At 44.4% G+C, this 17,664-nt stretch overlaps 1 protein-coding gene across 3 annotated transcripts; it reads left to right on the top strand.

Moving 5' to 3' along the window:
• The first annotated feature begins 1,125 nt into the window (after positions 1 to 1,125).
• cul5b (cullin 5b) lies at positions 1,126 to 13,741 on the top strand. Of its 3 annotated transcripts, none has more exons than XM_076750691.1 (19): positions 1,126 to 1,178; positions 4,013 to 4,122; positions 4,221 to 4,320; positions 5,241 to 5,417; positions 5,531 to 5,672; positions 6,349 to 6,494; positions 7,565 to 7,645; positions 8,198 to 8,291; positions 9,092 to 9,222; positions 9,478 to 9,585; positions 9,682 to 9,746; positions 9,841 to 9,973; positions 10,059 to 10,190; positions 10,290 to 10,413; positions 10,724 to 10,899; positions 11,167 to 11,328; positions 11,439 to 11,557; positions 12,369 to 12,492; positions 12,663 to 13,741. In XM_076750691.1, the coding sequence occupies exons 1-19, from the start codon at positions 1,155 to 1,157 to the stop codon at positions 12,855 to 12,857; spliced, it is 2,343 nt and encodes a 780-aa protein (XP_076606806.1). In that variant the 5' UTR covers positions 1,126 to 1,154; the 3' UTR covers positions 12,858 to 13,741. The 3 variants fall into 3 exon arrangements, with proteins under 3 accessions (XP_076606806.1, XP_076606804.1, XP_076606805.1); XM_076750689.1 differs by having other exon boundaries at positions 1,132 to 1,178; positions 8,198 to 8,336; XM_076750690.1 differs by having other exon boundaries at positions 1,139 to 1,178; positions 5,259 to 5,417; positions 8,198 to 8,336.
• The last annotated feature ends 3,923 nt before the right edge of the window (positions 13,742 to 17,664 follow it).

The raw sequence follows: 17,664 nt of genomic DNA, 5'->3' as shown, positions 1-17,664 counted from the left end.
CTGTACCCTCCCTATGAACTATTCCTCCATTTCTAACATCCATATTTCAGCCTGCAGAAATGTCTTGCCTGCCATGAGATCCCCTCTGTTTGCCGTCTTATCCTCATATGAAGGTTAAAATCCTTCTTGTTTGTGTGAGAAAGCATTTGACCGGAATGTCCAGACAGAGGAAGAATGATAACAAACATCATACTGATTGTAAGACACAATAACCTTGAAGCTGTGCAAATGTTGTTTTCTCGCCTCCAGTGTTACAGAGTATTCTCCGTGTACATAGCCTACAGGTTAGCTGATACTTGGATAGATCGTGCTGAAGGTTATTATAGATAGAATAAAAGAGGCAACCATAAAAATGAGTGCTGATTAGTTGTCTGGGGATAATCTAATTGATGAATTGACTAATTCTTTCCATTCTAATTGTAGAAATAATACAGAGAGTGGTTGTAGTATAGTAGTAATAGTAGTGAAAGTGTCCTGGTAGTATAAGTAATAGCTGGCTGTCATATGTATTCATATGTATTCGTGTATTCGTATTCATATGTATTTCCCAAGTTTGTATTTCCCAAGTTTGTTGACATTCTTTCTGAAAGACCAAGAGTCAAGTAAATAAATATACAAGCAAATAAATTAGGGACCAAATAATTTGTTTATTTGTGGTTCAGGTATGCTGCTGTAATGCTGTCCAGGTACACAGAGCACACCTGTCTGTGGCGACTCCACATCACAGCACAGAGAAACACACTGAACTTATCCAACACTCAGTTCAACACAACCTTGACTTTTTGTAGCCTCACAGACGTATCAGAGACGCAGGGTGTTTAGACTGACAGTGAAATATTCAGACTAAACAACGGGCATTCTGTACTAAAATTCAGCACCTTTAAATCTGACTGTTTCAAATAAATATGCAATAATAATAAAATCTAAAGAGTATGTTCAGTTGACAGAAGGCCACGAGTGAAATGAAAAAATAAAAATAATGGTTTTAACAATGAAATTATTATTATTAAAATGTATTATTTATTTATTCATGTCGACTTTCTGTTGATAATAAAGTACAACAGTGCTGAGAAAGAGGCAGCGATGAGATAAGGTTAATCGTCCTGCTGCGTGGAGTTCACGCGAGATTTTACGAGAGGATAAGTTGAGGGAACATGGCGACGTCTAATTTGCTAAAGGTAAGACCCACTCCAATTCAATTATTTGTATTTAACGCTCGATGAAGTGCTTGTCACTTGCGTGGTGCGATGTTAGCGTTCAGCTCTAACCTCGACGAACAGCACAGGGAGCCCGGACACGACTGTGCCGTCAGCGTTGACTTTAGCGGGGAGCAGTTAACTTACATCTGGCTAACATTAGCTACTTATCAGTGATTTAGCTGGCTAAATAGAATAGCTACAACACAGCTAAATATGAAGAAAAGCGGTAGATACGGGGGGAGACGGATGAAGGGTCCGGGTCGTATCGTTAGCTTAATCTGCTCTAAAATTTAACTATTATCTGTGTGTGCGTTAGCTACAAATCTCATATCATCTGTCACTGAGGGAGCAGAAATCTGCAGCTGAGCAGCCCTTTAACATACATGCTAAAGGCTGCTAAAGGCAGCTGTCGTATTAGTTTGTGTGCATTAAGTGAACGGTAATCCTCAGATGCTATCATGCTAACTAACTTTGCTTGGCAGGAGCCTATAGCGCTGTGTCTGAATCAGTCTGAGTTCATATCGTCAAACAGAGGGACAGGGGAGGTGACAGAGCAGAGCTGTATACCGGGAATAGAAGAATGGCATTGCAGTCAAAGCACACGACTTCTGCATGGAAAAGAGTAACTGCGTGTGCAGTATGAGCAGACAGGCAATGCCAAAACATGCATGTAATCTTATCTGCACTGATAGCTGGAGCATTAATTATTACTGTCCCTGCACTGTTCCATCACGATGGCACTGTCACTCTCCTGTCACCTTCATGGTCCTCTGTTTAGTTTTCACTTGTGGTAGAGCTTGATTTAATATGCAAGTTTGTCCGTATGTGAAACCCTTCAATCCAGCAAACATCCAGTGCTTTGAAGGAATTCGCACACCGCTCAGCCTGTGCAGACAGCTGTGGCTCAGAAGGAAGCTTTGTCAGGTCTGAGGAAACAAGCCCTGGTGATGTGGTCTGCATTGTCTCAGCCTGGATGAGGAAACTACAACAGAACACAACAATATGTGAAAATGTGGTGCAACGGTAACAGAATAACCACAGTTGCTCTATAACAAAAGATAGCACATTACAAGCTGCACCAGTGGTGTGAAATGGTAAACAGTACCTCTCTCCAGTGCGGACGGTCGCCTCTCACCCCATCCACAGTGGACATCTGTAACACTAAAGCACCACTGATGGACTATTGCTTGTCCATGTTTTAACAATACAACACTACATACAGCAGAAGTTCAATGCTTGCACCTTATTTAGCAGCTCGTTTTTATCTGATATCTTAACATGCTCGCGAGGCTAGAGTGCAGTGCAAATGAGCAAACTCTCACAGGCCTCTTAAAGAAGACACGTCAGGCAGTTGATCAAGTATGTTAGAATGAATATAACGCGGATTAAAAGTTCTGAAGTGGTTTTGATTCAATCGTGATGAATATTTCAGTTTGGAACAGATGCCATGTTAAATGGAAATGAGTAATATCGTCATTTTACTGATGGTGATTTATTGTTAGATCCCCAAGAATTTACGGCATCAATTAGACAAATGTACTTTTGGTTTGCAGAGCAGGTAGAGGAGACAGACAGGGAAACATCAGAACCATGAAGCTCCACAGCATCTCTTTACCACTGCAGTATAGCAACGATGCTGCTGAAATGAAAAACACTGAAGGATGTGACTCATGATGATTGAACTTTTTCCCATGGGAAAGTGTCGTCGGAGCTGGAATCGGAGAGCGAAATTGAAAATGAGGACAGAGGAGGATCTGAAGATAAAAGGAATAGAAGTAGTTATTCAAGCGAGTCCAGTCAGAAAATGAGGGAAAAGAGGGAAGAGAGGGCTTATCTGAGAGGGGAGACACGAACAGACAGAATTTTCAAGAATCCACGTGTGGTTAGAAAGATTGTAGGAGGAAAACGTGGAGACGTACGCTCGGTCAGAGTTACAGGAAGCGGGATGGTCATTACTGAAGGTGCACCAAAGCCTCAGAGAGAGATGAGCACAGCTGGAGATTCTTCTCACTTGGATCAGAAGCAAAGAAGAAGAGAGTGGTCCATGGCCACTGTCAGTAGAGGCTGAGACTTAAGAGATGTTACAGGTGTGTGTGAACCAAGGAGAGGAGGAAGAGGACAGAGATGTGGTGTGTTTGACTTTTGAAGGGGAGCTGCTGCAGACAGTGTACTTTGAGTACCTGTGTTATGAGGTGAGGCCGTGTGAGAGAGCTCCTCTCAGATGTTCCTGCTGTCAGGAATGTGGACGTGTTGCTGCAGCGTGTCGAGGAGTCAGGAGACGGGGGAAGGGTCATTGCTATGGGGAGGAGAGCAAAGCAGATGAGGAGCAAGCCAAGTGCCTGTGCTGTGAGGGAAATCATCATGAAGTGTCCACAAAGACTGAAGGAAATAAAAGTGAATAAGATCAGAGCAGAAAAGGGTTTGTCAGACGCAGAGATGACAAATGTGTCAATGCAGGGCAGAAAGGAAGTGAAGCTCAGACTGTGCGCATGGACGAGAAAACTGTGCCGCTGAGATACAGGAGAAGTTGGACAGGTTTCAGGTGGTGCTTGACGCTGCCAGGAGATTCCTGAGAGCTGTGGACACATCTGAGAAGATCTATATATATATATGTTGGCAACAGTATTTTTATAAACTGTACATATTGTACAAATACACAGACCTGTGCAAGTCAATGATCTTTCTCAGCAATTCTCAAGTGCAGTTCAACATGTGGCATTGGAAGTTTTTCTCATAAGGATATTGGCAGTTATTACCATTACCATTATCTTTACAGTCTGTACATAATGTAGAAATGTCCTGTCTGCTTTCAGAACAAAGGCTCCCTTCAGTTTGAGGATAAATGGGACCTGATGCGTCCCATCGTACTGAAGCTGCTGCGGCAGGAGTCGGTCACCAAGCAGCAGTGGTTTGACCTGTTCTCGTAAGTTTCCCCTAATCCAGCTGCTTTCAGGGCAAACAGGAGTAGACGCTGTGAATCTGTGAGGAAACATCGTTCGTCTCTCCTCTTTGCCTCCACAGAGACGTCCATGCTGTGTGCCTGTGGGATGACAAAGGTCCAGCTAAGATCCACCAGGCCCTCAAAGAGGACATCCTAGATTTCATCAAACAAGCACAAGCAGTAAGACTAGAATCATTACGGGATTTTTGTCTCAACCTCTTGATGAAAATGATGCTGTTTCGTGTCTAAACTGCTGGATGTTCTTGCTGTTCCCTCATTCTGTGATTAGTAGAAACACAAATCACCCAGAAAAGAGCGTCAAGTTGTTGCCTCCACTAACTGGAAGGTGAACGTATATAAATGTCCGGTCGCTGCTTTACATTCTGGTCTGTTGAGGCTTCTGCTGAGGAAGGAAATACATGTTTTTTCACGTCTATGGTACATTTCCACGGTGTCATATAGAGAAAAAATGTGATTTGTTCTTTAACTTAATGCCGTGCTGCAGACAGCAGGGTGACCGTCAGACGCCCTGGAATGGATTTGAATTAAACTCTGCAAGTCCTGTTTGACTGTTGGTGCATAACGTAGATGAAAGGAAATGTATGAGAGATAATCTGTGGACAGCAGCTGTTTCACTGCATCACGTTTCTCTGAAACTTTTCTGTTTTAAATTGTAATGTCCTGCTTTTATTCTGAAAGCCTCACCTCAAAGTTTCCTCTTTATTAATCAAGTCTCTCAGTTTATTGATCGCTTCGCTCAGTTTAAGGTCTGCGTTCACGTTTCCATGCAGACATTCTGATCACATTCATCATGTGACCCCTGGTGGGTTTGCAGCTGCAGCTCTGTCCGGGTCTTGAATGAAATCCTGATCTCAGATCGTGGCACCAAAGCTTCAGTACTGATTAATGTAGGTAGTTTTACCAGAATGTGCTCTCACTCTGTGTGTGAACTGCACTGATTCAGCTCCTCACATGGAGCTCGCCCCGTTCGTTCAAAGCCTCGCTCCTGATTCTCACCATCGTTGATGTTCCTCTGGTTCTTGTCTGTCAGTTAGATTCTGCAGGTGTTGATCAGTCTTATGTTTCCCGCTCTTTCTAAGCGTGTGTTGAGTCACCAGGACGACACGGCGTTGCTGAAGGCGTACATCGTGGAGTGGAGGAAGTTCTTCACGCAGTGCGACATCCTGCCGAAGCCTTTCTGCCAGCTGGAGATCACTCTGATGGGCAAGCAGGGAAGCAACAAGAAGTCCAACGTGGAGGACAGCATCGTCCGCAAGGTGAGGAGGCGCAGGAGCAGAGCTTTTCTTTAGCGTGTGCGTGCACGCTGTGGTCATACTGTGACTAACACGGCGCTCTGGTGTCTCTGTCCGTCCTCTCTGTGGGGACTCAGCTGATGCTGGACACCTGGAACGAGTCCATCTTCTCCAACATTAAGAACAGGCTACAGGACAGCGCCATGAAGCTGGTCCACGCCGAGAGGCTGGGAGAGGCCTTCGACTCCCAGCTGGTCATCGGCGTGCGAGAATCCTACGGTGAGAAACGCAGTGACTCTGCCAGGCTTAGAGGACCACGAGTGTCCACAGGAAGGAGCTTCTTCTGCTCTGAACCAAAATGTTTTGGTTAAGGAGACTCGCAGTAGATTCACCTCCTATAATCCTACAGTTTGAAACATTACAGGCAGCTTCCTCAACCTGAGCTCTACCAGCCACCCTGCGCACAGTAAACCTTAATTATCTTTATGAGAACAGCCCGTGTCTCCAGACTGTCCTAAAGCTTTGTTAATGACTCCAAATGGCATTTAAGGTGTTTTCAAAGAGCTAACTCTAACAAAATATGGAACTTCTTATGCATGAAATGAAGCTTTTATCAAGTTCATCTGAAAAGTGCTTTTGCAGCCTCCTCCACCGCCGCAGCCTGTCCAGCTGCAGTAAATATGATTAAGCTTAATCGCAGCAGTGTGAGGACATTTAACTCATAACCTCTCGTGTCCTTCATAGTAAAAGTAAAAAGGATTTAAACAGGCAGCCTTATTATATCCAGTCGTAGCTCAGATCTGTGCTCGTCACGTCGAAGTCTCTCCCTCTTGCTGAGGTCTCCTAATTATCACATGTTGAACTCTAAGGAGACACGTCTGTCCACGCAGCCTGCAGACACTCGTTGACCTCTCACGTCTCTTTGTGACCGCTCTGTGTTTTTGCATCTGAGCAGTGAATCTGTGCTCCAACCCCGACGACAAGCTGCAGATCTACAGGGACAACTTCGAGAAGGCGTACATGGATTCGACGGAGAGGTTCTACAGAACGCAGGCGCCCGCCTACCTCCAGCAAAATGGAGTCCAGAACTACATGAAATATGTGAGTATGAACCGAGGATGCGTCAGAATAAAAAACTGGAACAGTTCTGGTTATTTCACATCAGAGGTTTCTGTCGGGGGGTTTCTCTGTTTCCTTCTGGCTGGTTTGAAGTGGACTCAGCCAGTTGCATGAGAAAAATGCCTTTTGGGCTGTTTTAGGTGTTTTTCACTTGATGATGCGCTGCTGAGTGTGGCCACCACAATGACGTAGAGCTAATGACACATGCTAATCTCATCAGTCATGGACCACAAACTGAAATTTTAAGAGGCGTAACACCTTCATTGTGGATTAATGTTCTTTTATAGCCCATCTCTCTATAAAAGGGGGAAATGACGCCGTGAATACAGATAGAAATGTGTTTTAAAGTCTCTGCTGCTGGTCAGTTGGTATTTTTTTGAAATGCTGTGATGGCAGCAGTCTGAAGTTTTTATTTGTTGCTCCCAGCATCCTCTCTGCTCAGAGAAAACACCCTCATCGCCTCCTCATAACAGATGAGAGCTGCCGTCCTGCAGTCGCCTTTTACAGCAGGAAGCAGAAACTGTCGAGGCTCCTGTTCTCTGCTCTGATGATCTTGGAAATAATCCAGCTGGATGAAGCGGCCGTGTGATCCGCTGCTGGAGCTGATCTCATGCTTTTCTTCTTCACTTCGTCTCTCTTACTCAAACAAAACCGAAGCATCGCGTCTGTTGAAGCTCAGCATGAGCCGAACGTCCGGTCTCACTCGTCTTTGGTCAAACTTTAGGACTTAAAGTCAGTTTAGATCAGGGGGGCTCAGTTCCTCCACAGGCTCTTCTCTGCAGTTTAACCATTGAAACGATCCTAAAACAATATTTTTCAGGTGAATTTGGAAACACTGGACTGAGCGTTGGTGAATCGGAGCTGGAATCATCCTTTCTGCCTCCTGAATGTCTCTGCAGCCTCTCAGAGGGCTCAGATCTGCCTCTCCTCTGCAGTTTAAAGCAGAATTTCATTCCCCACAACAGAAATAAAGGCCGTATGTTGAAACATGTAATGCTTTTTGAGACGATGACGAGTGTTTTATGTGATGGATAAATGTGTGTTTTCACCAGGCTGATTCAAAGCTGAGGGAAGAGGAGAAACGTGCGCTGCGATACCTGGAGACGAGACGCGACTGTAACTCGGTACAAGCAGTGAGTATCAGCCAGCAGGACGCGTCTGTCCAATGGGTTTGTCTCGTTTTGACTGTCCTAAGATTGATGAAAAGAGGAGCCTTGAAATCACGGAGTTGTCCGTTTTTGGGAATTAACTGAAAATCTTAAAAAACAATCTGTGTTCGTTTTCAGTTAAAGATTAGTTTAAACCTTTAGCCAAATGTGCTTATTTCCTTTCTTTCTGACTGTAATTAGCAAGCAGTATCATTCTGATGTCTGTGCATTAAGAGCATCTTCTCTCCTTCGTTTAGTCTTTACTCAAAGCATCATGTAAATCTACAGCCTGCAGTGTCAGCAGTGTGCTATCTGCTGGTGAACAGTCCTCCTGTGGTCGTGTTGTCACAGTGAGGTTGCCAGGTTTGGTCTCATCACGTCTCTACAGAGAGACCTGGACCGATACCTGCGGTCACTGACTGTATCTGTGTCTGCTGCAGGTTGATCTCCATGTTCTCATCTCACAAAACAGAAGTGCCTTTCCCAAAATGTTCTGTCTCATGCATGTCCGCTGTGCTGTTTTCCCTCTGTTCCCAGTTAATGGAGTGCTGCGTCAACGCTCTAGTCACATCATTCAAGGAGACCATCTTAGCCGAGTGTCCAGGCATGATCAAACGAAACGAGACAGAGAGTGAGTACGGCAGGACCGCTCCCACCAAAGGCTCAGCCAGCTCAGGTTTGCACCAGGAAATAGCCCTGACCAAACCTTCATGTCCACCATCCGAATGCCTGCAGAGCGTCCGTGTGTCGCCACCTCTCCTCTGAAAGCAGTGTGTGATGAAGCACTGAGGACAGTGCTGAATGGAAAAAACCACATTCTCCCACAAAACTTTCTTAATCTAACAGAAGAGGACAAAGTTCTGCCAAAGTCGTCTAAATAAAAGTAGTTTTACAAGAACTTTGCCAGAATTACAAACAGTTTAAATTGGTCAGATGCTTAAAATGAGCTCAGACTTCCTAAAATGAGCTCATGCATCATTAATGATTCAGATGGAAAACGCTGTAATAAATCATCTTAAAGTTAGACTGAAGTGTATTCCACATTCTGTGTTCTCTTTTTATAATTAAGACGTCTGCTCGGTGTCTGGGCTGCATAAACCACCCATTATTATTTTTTAATGTGTGTGTGTGTGTGTGCGCGTGGATGAAGGGCGTCCACAGTAATGGATTTTAAAGCAGCTCTTCTTCTGCTGCTTCTGTAATGCAGCTGCCAAATGAAAGCTCAGCGTTCAGGACATCGGCTCAGGTCCTGCTGTGGTTTGTGTGGCTGCGCTCTGAGAGAAGCCTGCAGAGTCACTCTGAGCTGCTGCAGCTGATCATCAGCCTCATTATTTAATATCTCTCCTTTAGCGTCTTTGTTCGCCTTTAGTGTCTCCACAGGTTTAATTACTGTCCCTAAAAGCGGTAACGTGGCCTTTCTCTCCGTCGCAGAGTTGCACCTGATGTTCTCCCTCATGGACAAAGTGCCCAGTGGCATCGAGCCCATGCTGAAGGACCTGGAGGAGCACATCATGAGCGCCGGCCTGGCTGATATGGTGGCCTCAGCAGAGACCATCACCTCTGTGAGTGTCACACACTCTGTGTCTGGATGTCAAATAAGCAGCCTTCTATCAGACGCAGCAGTTAGCTTAATGTGGCTAACCACTGTTTGTCTGCTAACTTTAGCGAACTACTCCAAATATATCCAGAAATTTTCGTGAAAGCAACTTTTAGCTGTCCATGCTAACATTTCTGCTCGCCTGCTAACGAGTCTTCACACACTCTCAACGGGTGCTGTTCAGGTGTCACAGCTGTCAATCATCTGTTGTTTGATGCAGGACTCAGAGAAATATGTGGAGCAGCTGCTCACCTTGTTTAACCGCTTCAGTCGACTGGTGAAAGAGGCCTTTCAGGACGACCCGCGCTTCCTGACGGCGAGAGACAAAGTGAGCTCAGCTTTAGTTAACGAGTCCATGAACAACATGTAAGACACGACCGTCACGAGACGCTCTTAACCTGACTGTTTTCAAACTTCTCTGCAGGCGTACAAAGCTGTTGTGAACGATGCCACTATATTTAAATTAGAGCTCCCCATGAAGCAGAAAGGGTAAGAGATGCTCCAGCTATGATCGGCAGTTCGCGCTCTGATGCTGAAGGCCGTAAAGTCTGACTGCACCAGTTTTCCTCTCCTGTGTTCACAGGGTCGGTCTGAAAACTCAACCAGAGTCCAAGTGTCCAGAGCTGCTGGCCAACTACTGTGACATGCTGCTGAGGAAGACCCCGCTCAGCAAGAAGCTCACCTCCGAGGAGATCGAGGCCAAACTCAAGGAAGTGGTGCGTGTCAGGGACTTTATTCAGGCCTCGTTTTAATCACGCAGTCACGTAACGCCGTCAGTAATCACCTGTGTCCTGTCTGCAGCTGTTAGTGCTGAAGTACGTCCAGAACAAAGACGTGTTCATGCGCTACCACAAAGCCCACCTGACCCGTCGACTCATCCTGGACATCTCCGCAGACAGCGAGATCGAGGAGAACATGGTGGAGTGGCTCAGGGTAAGATCAGGTCGTGTGTGTGTGTGTCCGAGAGTCACTATCGTTTACCGTTCCCCACCTGTAAAAACTGCCTACCTGTGCTGTCCTGCGTCCTGACAGGAAGTAGGAATGCCAGCCGACTATGTCAACAAGCTGGCCAGGATGTTTCAGGACATCAAGGTGTCAGAGGACCTCAACCAGTCTTTCAAAGAGATGCATAAACACAACAAGCTTGCTTTACCAGGTGAGAGTCGCAGTGCAGCTCACGCACGCTCATAAACGTGATGCAGGTGATGAAGTCGTCTTCATCAGCAGCTGTGGGTGACATGACGGAGACAGTGGCCATATTTTTTTACAGCCTGTGACAAAAAAATGATTTTCAGCGAGCAGACTGTGACCATACAACACTCCTTTAATGCAGCTCTTCACAAGAGCTGATAAAACTTGACAGAAGTTTAACGTCAGAGTTACATCTTTGCTGTAGACTGTCAGTTAAAGACGAGCTAACTGTTAGCGGTTGTTGGTCGGTAACTGAGGTGCCTTCGTGTGTTCAGCTGACTCGGTCAACATAAAGATCCTGAACGCTGGAGCCTGGTCGAGGAGCAGCGAGAAGGTTTTCGTCTCTTTGCCCACAGAGCTGGAGGACTTGATACCAGAGGTGGAAGACTTCTACAAGAAGAACCACAGCGGCAGGAAGCTTCACTGGCATCACCTCATGTCCAACGGCATCGTGAGTGTCTCAGCACACACACACACACACACACACACACACACACATTCTATCATTGTGCTCGTTCAGCTCGTTTACCTGCCAGGTGTAGTTTACAGTTGTTCATCCCTCAAATGTTTTCCAAAACACGGGCAGTTTCCACATTTCACAGATTTCTTAGTGTGACTGATTGAGGGTTCTGATCAATCATTTTTGGGATCACAGCGCTGGTGTTTTGGTCTCTCTGTAGCAGAATCTGAGAGACTAAACAAAATGTCCTGTCTCCAGATAACCTTTAAGAACGAGGTGGGCCAGTATGACCTGGAGGTGACCACCTTCCAGCTGGCTGTGCTGTTCGCCTGGAACCAGAGACCCAGAGAGAGGATCAGCTTCGAAAACCTCAAGCTCGCCACCGAGCTGCCGGACGCCGAGCTGCGACGCACTCTCTGGGTAAATGAGCACATTCGCATCTCCGAACCGCAGGTTCAGTCGCTGCCGTTAGCTGCCGTTAGCTTGTTTTATTGTCCTGATTATTTTCACTGCTTTCCTCACTCCCTCAGTCTCTGGTGGCGTTTCCCAAACTCAAGCGGCAGGTGTTGTCGTACGACCCCGTGGTGTCTTCGCCAAAAGACTTCGCAGAAGGAACGTTATTCTACGTCAACCAGGAGTTTTCTCTCATGTAAGGAAAAGTCAGCACGTTCACAGCGTCTGACAGGAAGTGTGAGACGCTGGAAGCACGACACACTCAGTACCTGCAGCCATCAGCAGCAGGAGCGCTGTTTGTGCGCTCGTTGATACACAGATTGTAATTTTACGCACCGACTCGCACAGCAGGCCCCTTCATTAATCATTTAAATCCTCCGACACACCACCATCAGACTGTTACTGCTGAACACAGCGACGACTTTTACAGCTAAAAACAGGCATCAAATTCAAAGGTGACTTCTCAGAGAGGTAAAATGCAGGAGGAGACGCATGGAGGCATCAGGAGTGAGGTTCAACGTTTTTGCATTGGACAGTATTAAAAGTATGTGAACGCAGTAGTTTAACAGCATTAGAAATATTAATTCATTCATCTTCTATACCGACTATCCCTTTCAGGGTTGCGGGGTAGAAATATATATTATTTAATAGTTTTCATGTGTTGTACCTTTTTTATTCGTCGGTTTTTATTCCTCAGTTGAAAAACGTGTTTAAAAAAAATGAAGCTCAAATTTTTTTATACCTAAAGAGGAATAAAACCTGACTGAGGTGGTTCACAGCAACATTTTGGGAAATTCACTTATTCTGTCTTTTGCTGAAGGTTGGATCATGTCTGTACAGTAAATCTGAAGCTACAGCCAGCAGCTAGTTAGCTTAACTTAGTTTAGCTTAGCTTAGCTTAGCTTAGCTTAGCAAACAGACTGGAAATGAGCAGACAGCCAGTCGGGCTCACAAACTGTCGCTTTAACACTTAAACCGTAAACTTGTGCTGTGACTCAACTTTACAGAAAAAACTCTAAGGTTCAGAAAAGGGGGAAGATCAACCTGATTGGTCGGCTGCAGCTCACCACAGAGCGAATGAGAGAGGAGGAGAACGAGGGCATCGTCCAGCTCAGGATACTGAGAACACAGGTAAGGAGATGAGCCCAGGACCCCGCTGCTTCCTCCTCTGTTATGTAACACCTCCTCCTGTGAATAAACGCTCTCACCTCCCGTCTCCCATCGTGACGCCTGCGGCCATGTTTGCGTAGACCCACAGGCTGCAGTGTAACCAGTCTCTCTCTCCTGTTTCCCACGTCCAGGAGGCCATAATCCAGATCATGAAGATGAGGAAGCGCATCAACAACGCCCAGCTGCAGACGGAGCTGGTGGAGATCCTAAAGAACATGTTTTTACCACAGAAGAAGATGATCAAGGAGCAGATCGAGTGGCTGATAGATCACAAGTACATAAAGCGAGATGAGACCGATATAAACACCTTCATCTACATGGCATAGCACGGCACGCCACGAGGACCCGTGTTGACTTTGGTTTCAGTGGATCAGGCCTGATGGACTCTCGGAAACTTCCAGGCTCCCCGTCCTCTATTTAAGAAAAAAAAATCCAATCTGTGCAGGGAGGCATGAATTTAAGACTGAGACCTACCTATTTAAAAAAAAAAGTGGAACTTCCTGCCTTAAAGTTGTACAAAGAAAAAAAATGGAGTGGGAGTCTTCACCAAGTGGTCTAAGTGTTTTTAGTGGGAGGGGGTTTCTTTGCTGTCCAGATGAGGCTGTTAATGTTGATGGTCTGTAGTTGACCACGTCGTCTCCTCTGGGCAGCGGCTGCGACGGCATGCTGACAGGAAAAGCTGAGGAACTTCAGACTGCAGATATTTTCACATCCAGTTTTAATCCACGTCAAACCCAGACCATCAGAACCGGAACAAAACGCCGCCCTCAACGCTCGAGGGCGGCGCAGCGGGCTGGTTTGGGCCCCGATGCTGTCGTGACTCTGTGCAGTTAAAGTGATCAGACACTTAATCCGGACATTCAGTGTTTATAAAGAGCCAGAAAAGCACTTCACAGTCTGCAGGGCTGAACCAGAAAGCAACATAGAGCCAACTCCAAACCCCGCCGAGCCTCTGTTTCTGGGTAGAAAGGCGCAAGTGGGGAAGAATCAGCACATGTCTATAATCTGGAATCGTTTCCCTCAACCAAACGTACCCAGAGACAGAGGTGGGGTTGGAGCTCATGCTTGAGACGACTGTCCTTTCTGCAGGGAGCAGAGGCTGAGGTCAGTATTACACATGGTAAATACTACAATTCAAAGGTATCGGAGAGTGTACCGTGAGATGTGAATAATGAAATGATTAAATAAACAGCACCTTATTATAAAACGACACGCAGGCTCGTCATTCGTCCGAGCTCGGGAGAAGCAGCGTCCCATCGTCTCTGTTTTAAAGGAGACGCAAAGGTCGACGACCCCGATTCTAAAAACGCTGAAGTACCGCAGAGGTAAACCTGCACACACAATGAGTTTATGCTGATATCTTTTCACTTTAAGTGTACTGAAGTACACCAGAGAAAATCGGGATTAATCAGCATTCAAAACACACTCGCAGTACCATTGTATTATATCACCAATGTGTTGGAAATATACTTAAATATTCTTCAAATTAAGTGAAATAAAAGTACACTTTAATGAAGCATGTTTTACAAAGGACTGAAAATAAGTGTAGTTTTTATAAGTACACTTTATTAAAAGTATTTGTATTTTAGTACACCTTTTAAAAGTACACTTAAGTGCAACTTATCATACACTTACAATAAAGTACTATGAAAAACCACTTTAAGTATTGCAGAATGAGTATATTCATTGTTGAAATCTATTTAGACTTTTTAAAAGTACATGTCAAACATACTTTAAATTAAGCACAATCAGTCAAAGTGTACTTGTAATGACTTCTCTATACTTCAATTATATTTATAATACACTGAACTACGGTTTGACCTGGGTTGGTTAGCTTAGCTTAGCATAAAGACTGAAAACGGAGGGAAACGGTAGCCTGGCTGACAAACCCGTATAACGTGCCTGTTCAGTGAGATTAAAATAGGCTGAAACTGGAAAAAATAAAATTAATCTGGACCAGGAGAGAACTTCTTATCGACATGAACATCAGCATCTTGCAGTTTGACTGAAAATTAGATAACAATGTCGTTTGGCGTGACGCTGAAGGAGGACCGCCCTCTTCAGGTGAAATCCATCAGGCCTGGGAGCAGCCGGCTCTGAAAGTGTGTGCAGTGAGGACACAGCTTCTGTTCCTGGACGTCAAACCTGAGGACAGACGGTCCTCAACCGTCAATGGGACCAATCATTTACCACTTCTACAGTCTGCTGTTCTTCATCTTGCATAATTTTGTTTATTCTCCCATTAATTGAATGAACGCTTCTCCTCTCCAGCAGCAGGTGGTTCAGAGGTGAACAGTAACCACATCAGCTGTTACCTCAGAGATCAACAGGCTCGCTCAGCTGAAATCTGCAAATCTTGAAATAGAAAAACAAAAGTTTAAGATAAATTTTGATGTCAGCATGGTGGCATGCTTACAGTTTAAATGCTTTTATACTAGTGTTTAGCAGGTGTAATGATTGTCACAGTCAACGTCTTAGTTTAGCTTGTTAGCGTGCTAGCATTTGCTAATTAGCACTAACCACAATGTACAGTTAAGGCTGTTTGTTTGTCATCAGTTCTGCAGTTGTTTGGTCGTAACTGGACCGAAAGTTTTATCAGGTATCACCAAACTTATTAGTCATGAGAAAGACAGTTGGTCCAGCAGATTTAGTTCTGCACCAAAACTGTCAAAGAGGAAACTTTGACCGGCTGGTGGTAAAAGTGAGGAAACCATTAGAGGCATTAGCATTAGCATTAGTCCTCTGGGGACCTTAAACGTCTGTACCAAACATGAGTCGATCCACCTGATAATTCTCACTAGAGTCAGCAGGATTCGTCCTCTGGGGACCACGAATGTCCGTACTGAATGTCATGACAATCAATCCAGCAGTTAATGAGCTATTTCAGTGTGGACAGACCAGCATTGCTATGAGGCTAGCGCGGCTAATAATAAACCAGACTAACTGCTATGGGTTCAGATGGCCTTAAAAGAGACAATTCACTTGAAACTTAATAAAAATGATATTAAAGAAACATCATCACATGACTGACTCTCAAATCTTTTGTCAGTGATCCTAGGAGTCCACCCACAGAGGGAAGAGAAGCAGTGCACAGTTATTAAAAATGATATTTACAAGTTAAATGTTCCTCTTATATTAACGGTGGCTGACCAGCAGATGGCGCCAGAGCAGTGCTGCACCAAGCTGAAGAAGAAACGAGCTCCAGCTGTCTTTACTTCACGTGAACTCGACACGGTCTCACCTGCTGGTGTGTTGTTATCTGCATGTCTGAAGCTCCTCAGTTAATTCTGCTGATTGAAGCTGCAGCTGAAGGTTTTGTGTGGAAACTAAAAGAAAACCTGAATATCGATCCTCTGTCAGGATTTCACTTCCAGTTAGTCGATATCATTACACAGATTCCCATCAGCCAATATATTGACCTGCGATAAGACAACATTTAGTCCACCTCTTCATGATTGATGTGATGCAGTTTGATTGATAGTGTTTTCATTGTAGAATTGTTCAATATTTTATTGATTGTTTGCAGAAAACCTTCAGCCTGAACAGTTGTTGTTTGGGTTTCTCACCTGTAGACATCGCTAACATCTGCTTTTTCCTGCATAATGACTACTTTTACTTCTGATAGTCTAAAAGTTAAGTTTTGAACTTTTACAGTTAGTATTTCAATAGTATGGCATAAATGATCTACATACTTCCTCTACCCCTGATGGGAGGACAGAAACATCCTACCTCTAACACCCTTACATTCACTCTTATTGGTTTTAAAAAGTACTATTTGTAGAATTTGAGGTTTATGCTGAAAATCTCTGAGAAGTTTCAGGGAAAAAAATGTTAAATAAATTTAAGGTAAACTTTTATGGCTTTCAGTGTAAAATTGATGTTTTGCTTCATGCATGTTGAGTAAACAGGTGTGTCTGATTAAAAGTTAACATATTGATATCAAATTGTATTAATATACCCATGCACTATTTGACCAGTGTTTCTTGGCCCATATCCAGAAGCTTCCTGCTCATTTTGTTTTTGCTGTACTTCTCAAACCGAAATCTAAAATAAAACTGTTTATGTGTTTAATTTTCTTTATATCTTCTCAGGTGTTACGTGCAGGCAGCGCTGACTCTGGAAAGCTGTAATTAGGCGGATAGTTTGTCTTGATTACTGCACATTGCATCCTCTTGTTATTTGTGACAAAGGGGATTACAGCAGTCCTGTTGGCTCTGCGCATGCGCCGTCTGCAGCGCCCCCCTCCCCTCCCTACCCCCCATCCCTCCCGCGAGCACCTCCAATCAGTCCGCGCGCATCCTCCTCTCGCGGGTGATCTGAGGACCACTGTCAGGTACAGGCATAGCAAATGTAATGCTTCCTTTTTACACCTTCAAAATAAAACGGATTTGTTGAGGCGTGCGCCAAGCGGAAGTTCGGAAATAGAAAAAAAAAACTGGCGTCGCAACACCAAAAATACTTTTTTAATTTTCATATCCAGTTTAGACCTTTCCAGAGTAAGGTATGATCTTTTAATTAATCAATAACACTGTTTAATAACTGATACAGACGAACTTTTTGCCCACTTTAGGGCGGCAGAAACATGCCGTAAACAACAGAAACACTGTTAGCTTTTAAGTTGAAAAAAGAGACTTGTTATCCAAGTTTCCTGTTCATTTGCGTGTTCACTGATTACGGAATAACGCTAGTTTTCATTTGGAGTCTGTTTCTGACCGCCAGATGAATGTCACTGCCTGGTTAGCTCTGTTTTTAGCCTCTGCTAACTCCTGAGTAAAATGTCCGACTGTTAAGTTAGCTGCTAAGTGCTACACTAATAATAGGTTATCCAGTTAGCTAGTTGCTAACGTTTTGTTTTGACGCAGTTTGTTGCGGGGCAGATTATGGAGTTTTTTTGGAGCTTTTTTTTTTTTTTTTTTTTTTTTTTTTGCCAAAGTCAGACGAAAGTGAACCAAAAGTGTAAGGTTGTGGGTTGAAAAATCAAAGCATTTAGCAGAAAGAAGCTAACTCCACGGAAAACTGAGTCCAGTGGCAGTTAGCAATCTGTATGGGTTCCTCACCATTTTCTCATGACGCATAGTCATTGAATTTCGATTTTATCATAAAACACGTAGATACAGTCGCTTTAAATACTGC

This window comes from Chaetodon auriga, chromosome 15, assembly GCF_051107435.1.
Source record: "Chaetodon auriga isolate fChaAug3 chromosome 15, fChaAug3.hap1, whole genome shotgun sequence".
Lineage (NCBI taxonomy): Eukaryota > Metazoa > Chordata > Actinopteri > Chaetodontiformes > Chaetodontidae > Chaetodon > Chaetodon auriga.
The sequence above is the reverse complement of the archived record's forward strand: the minus strand, read 5'-3'. Positions and strand labels throughout refer to the sequence as shown.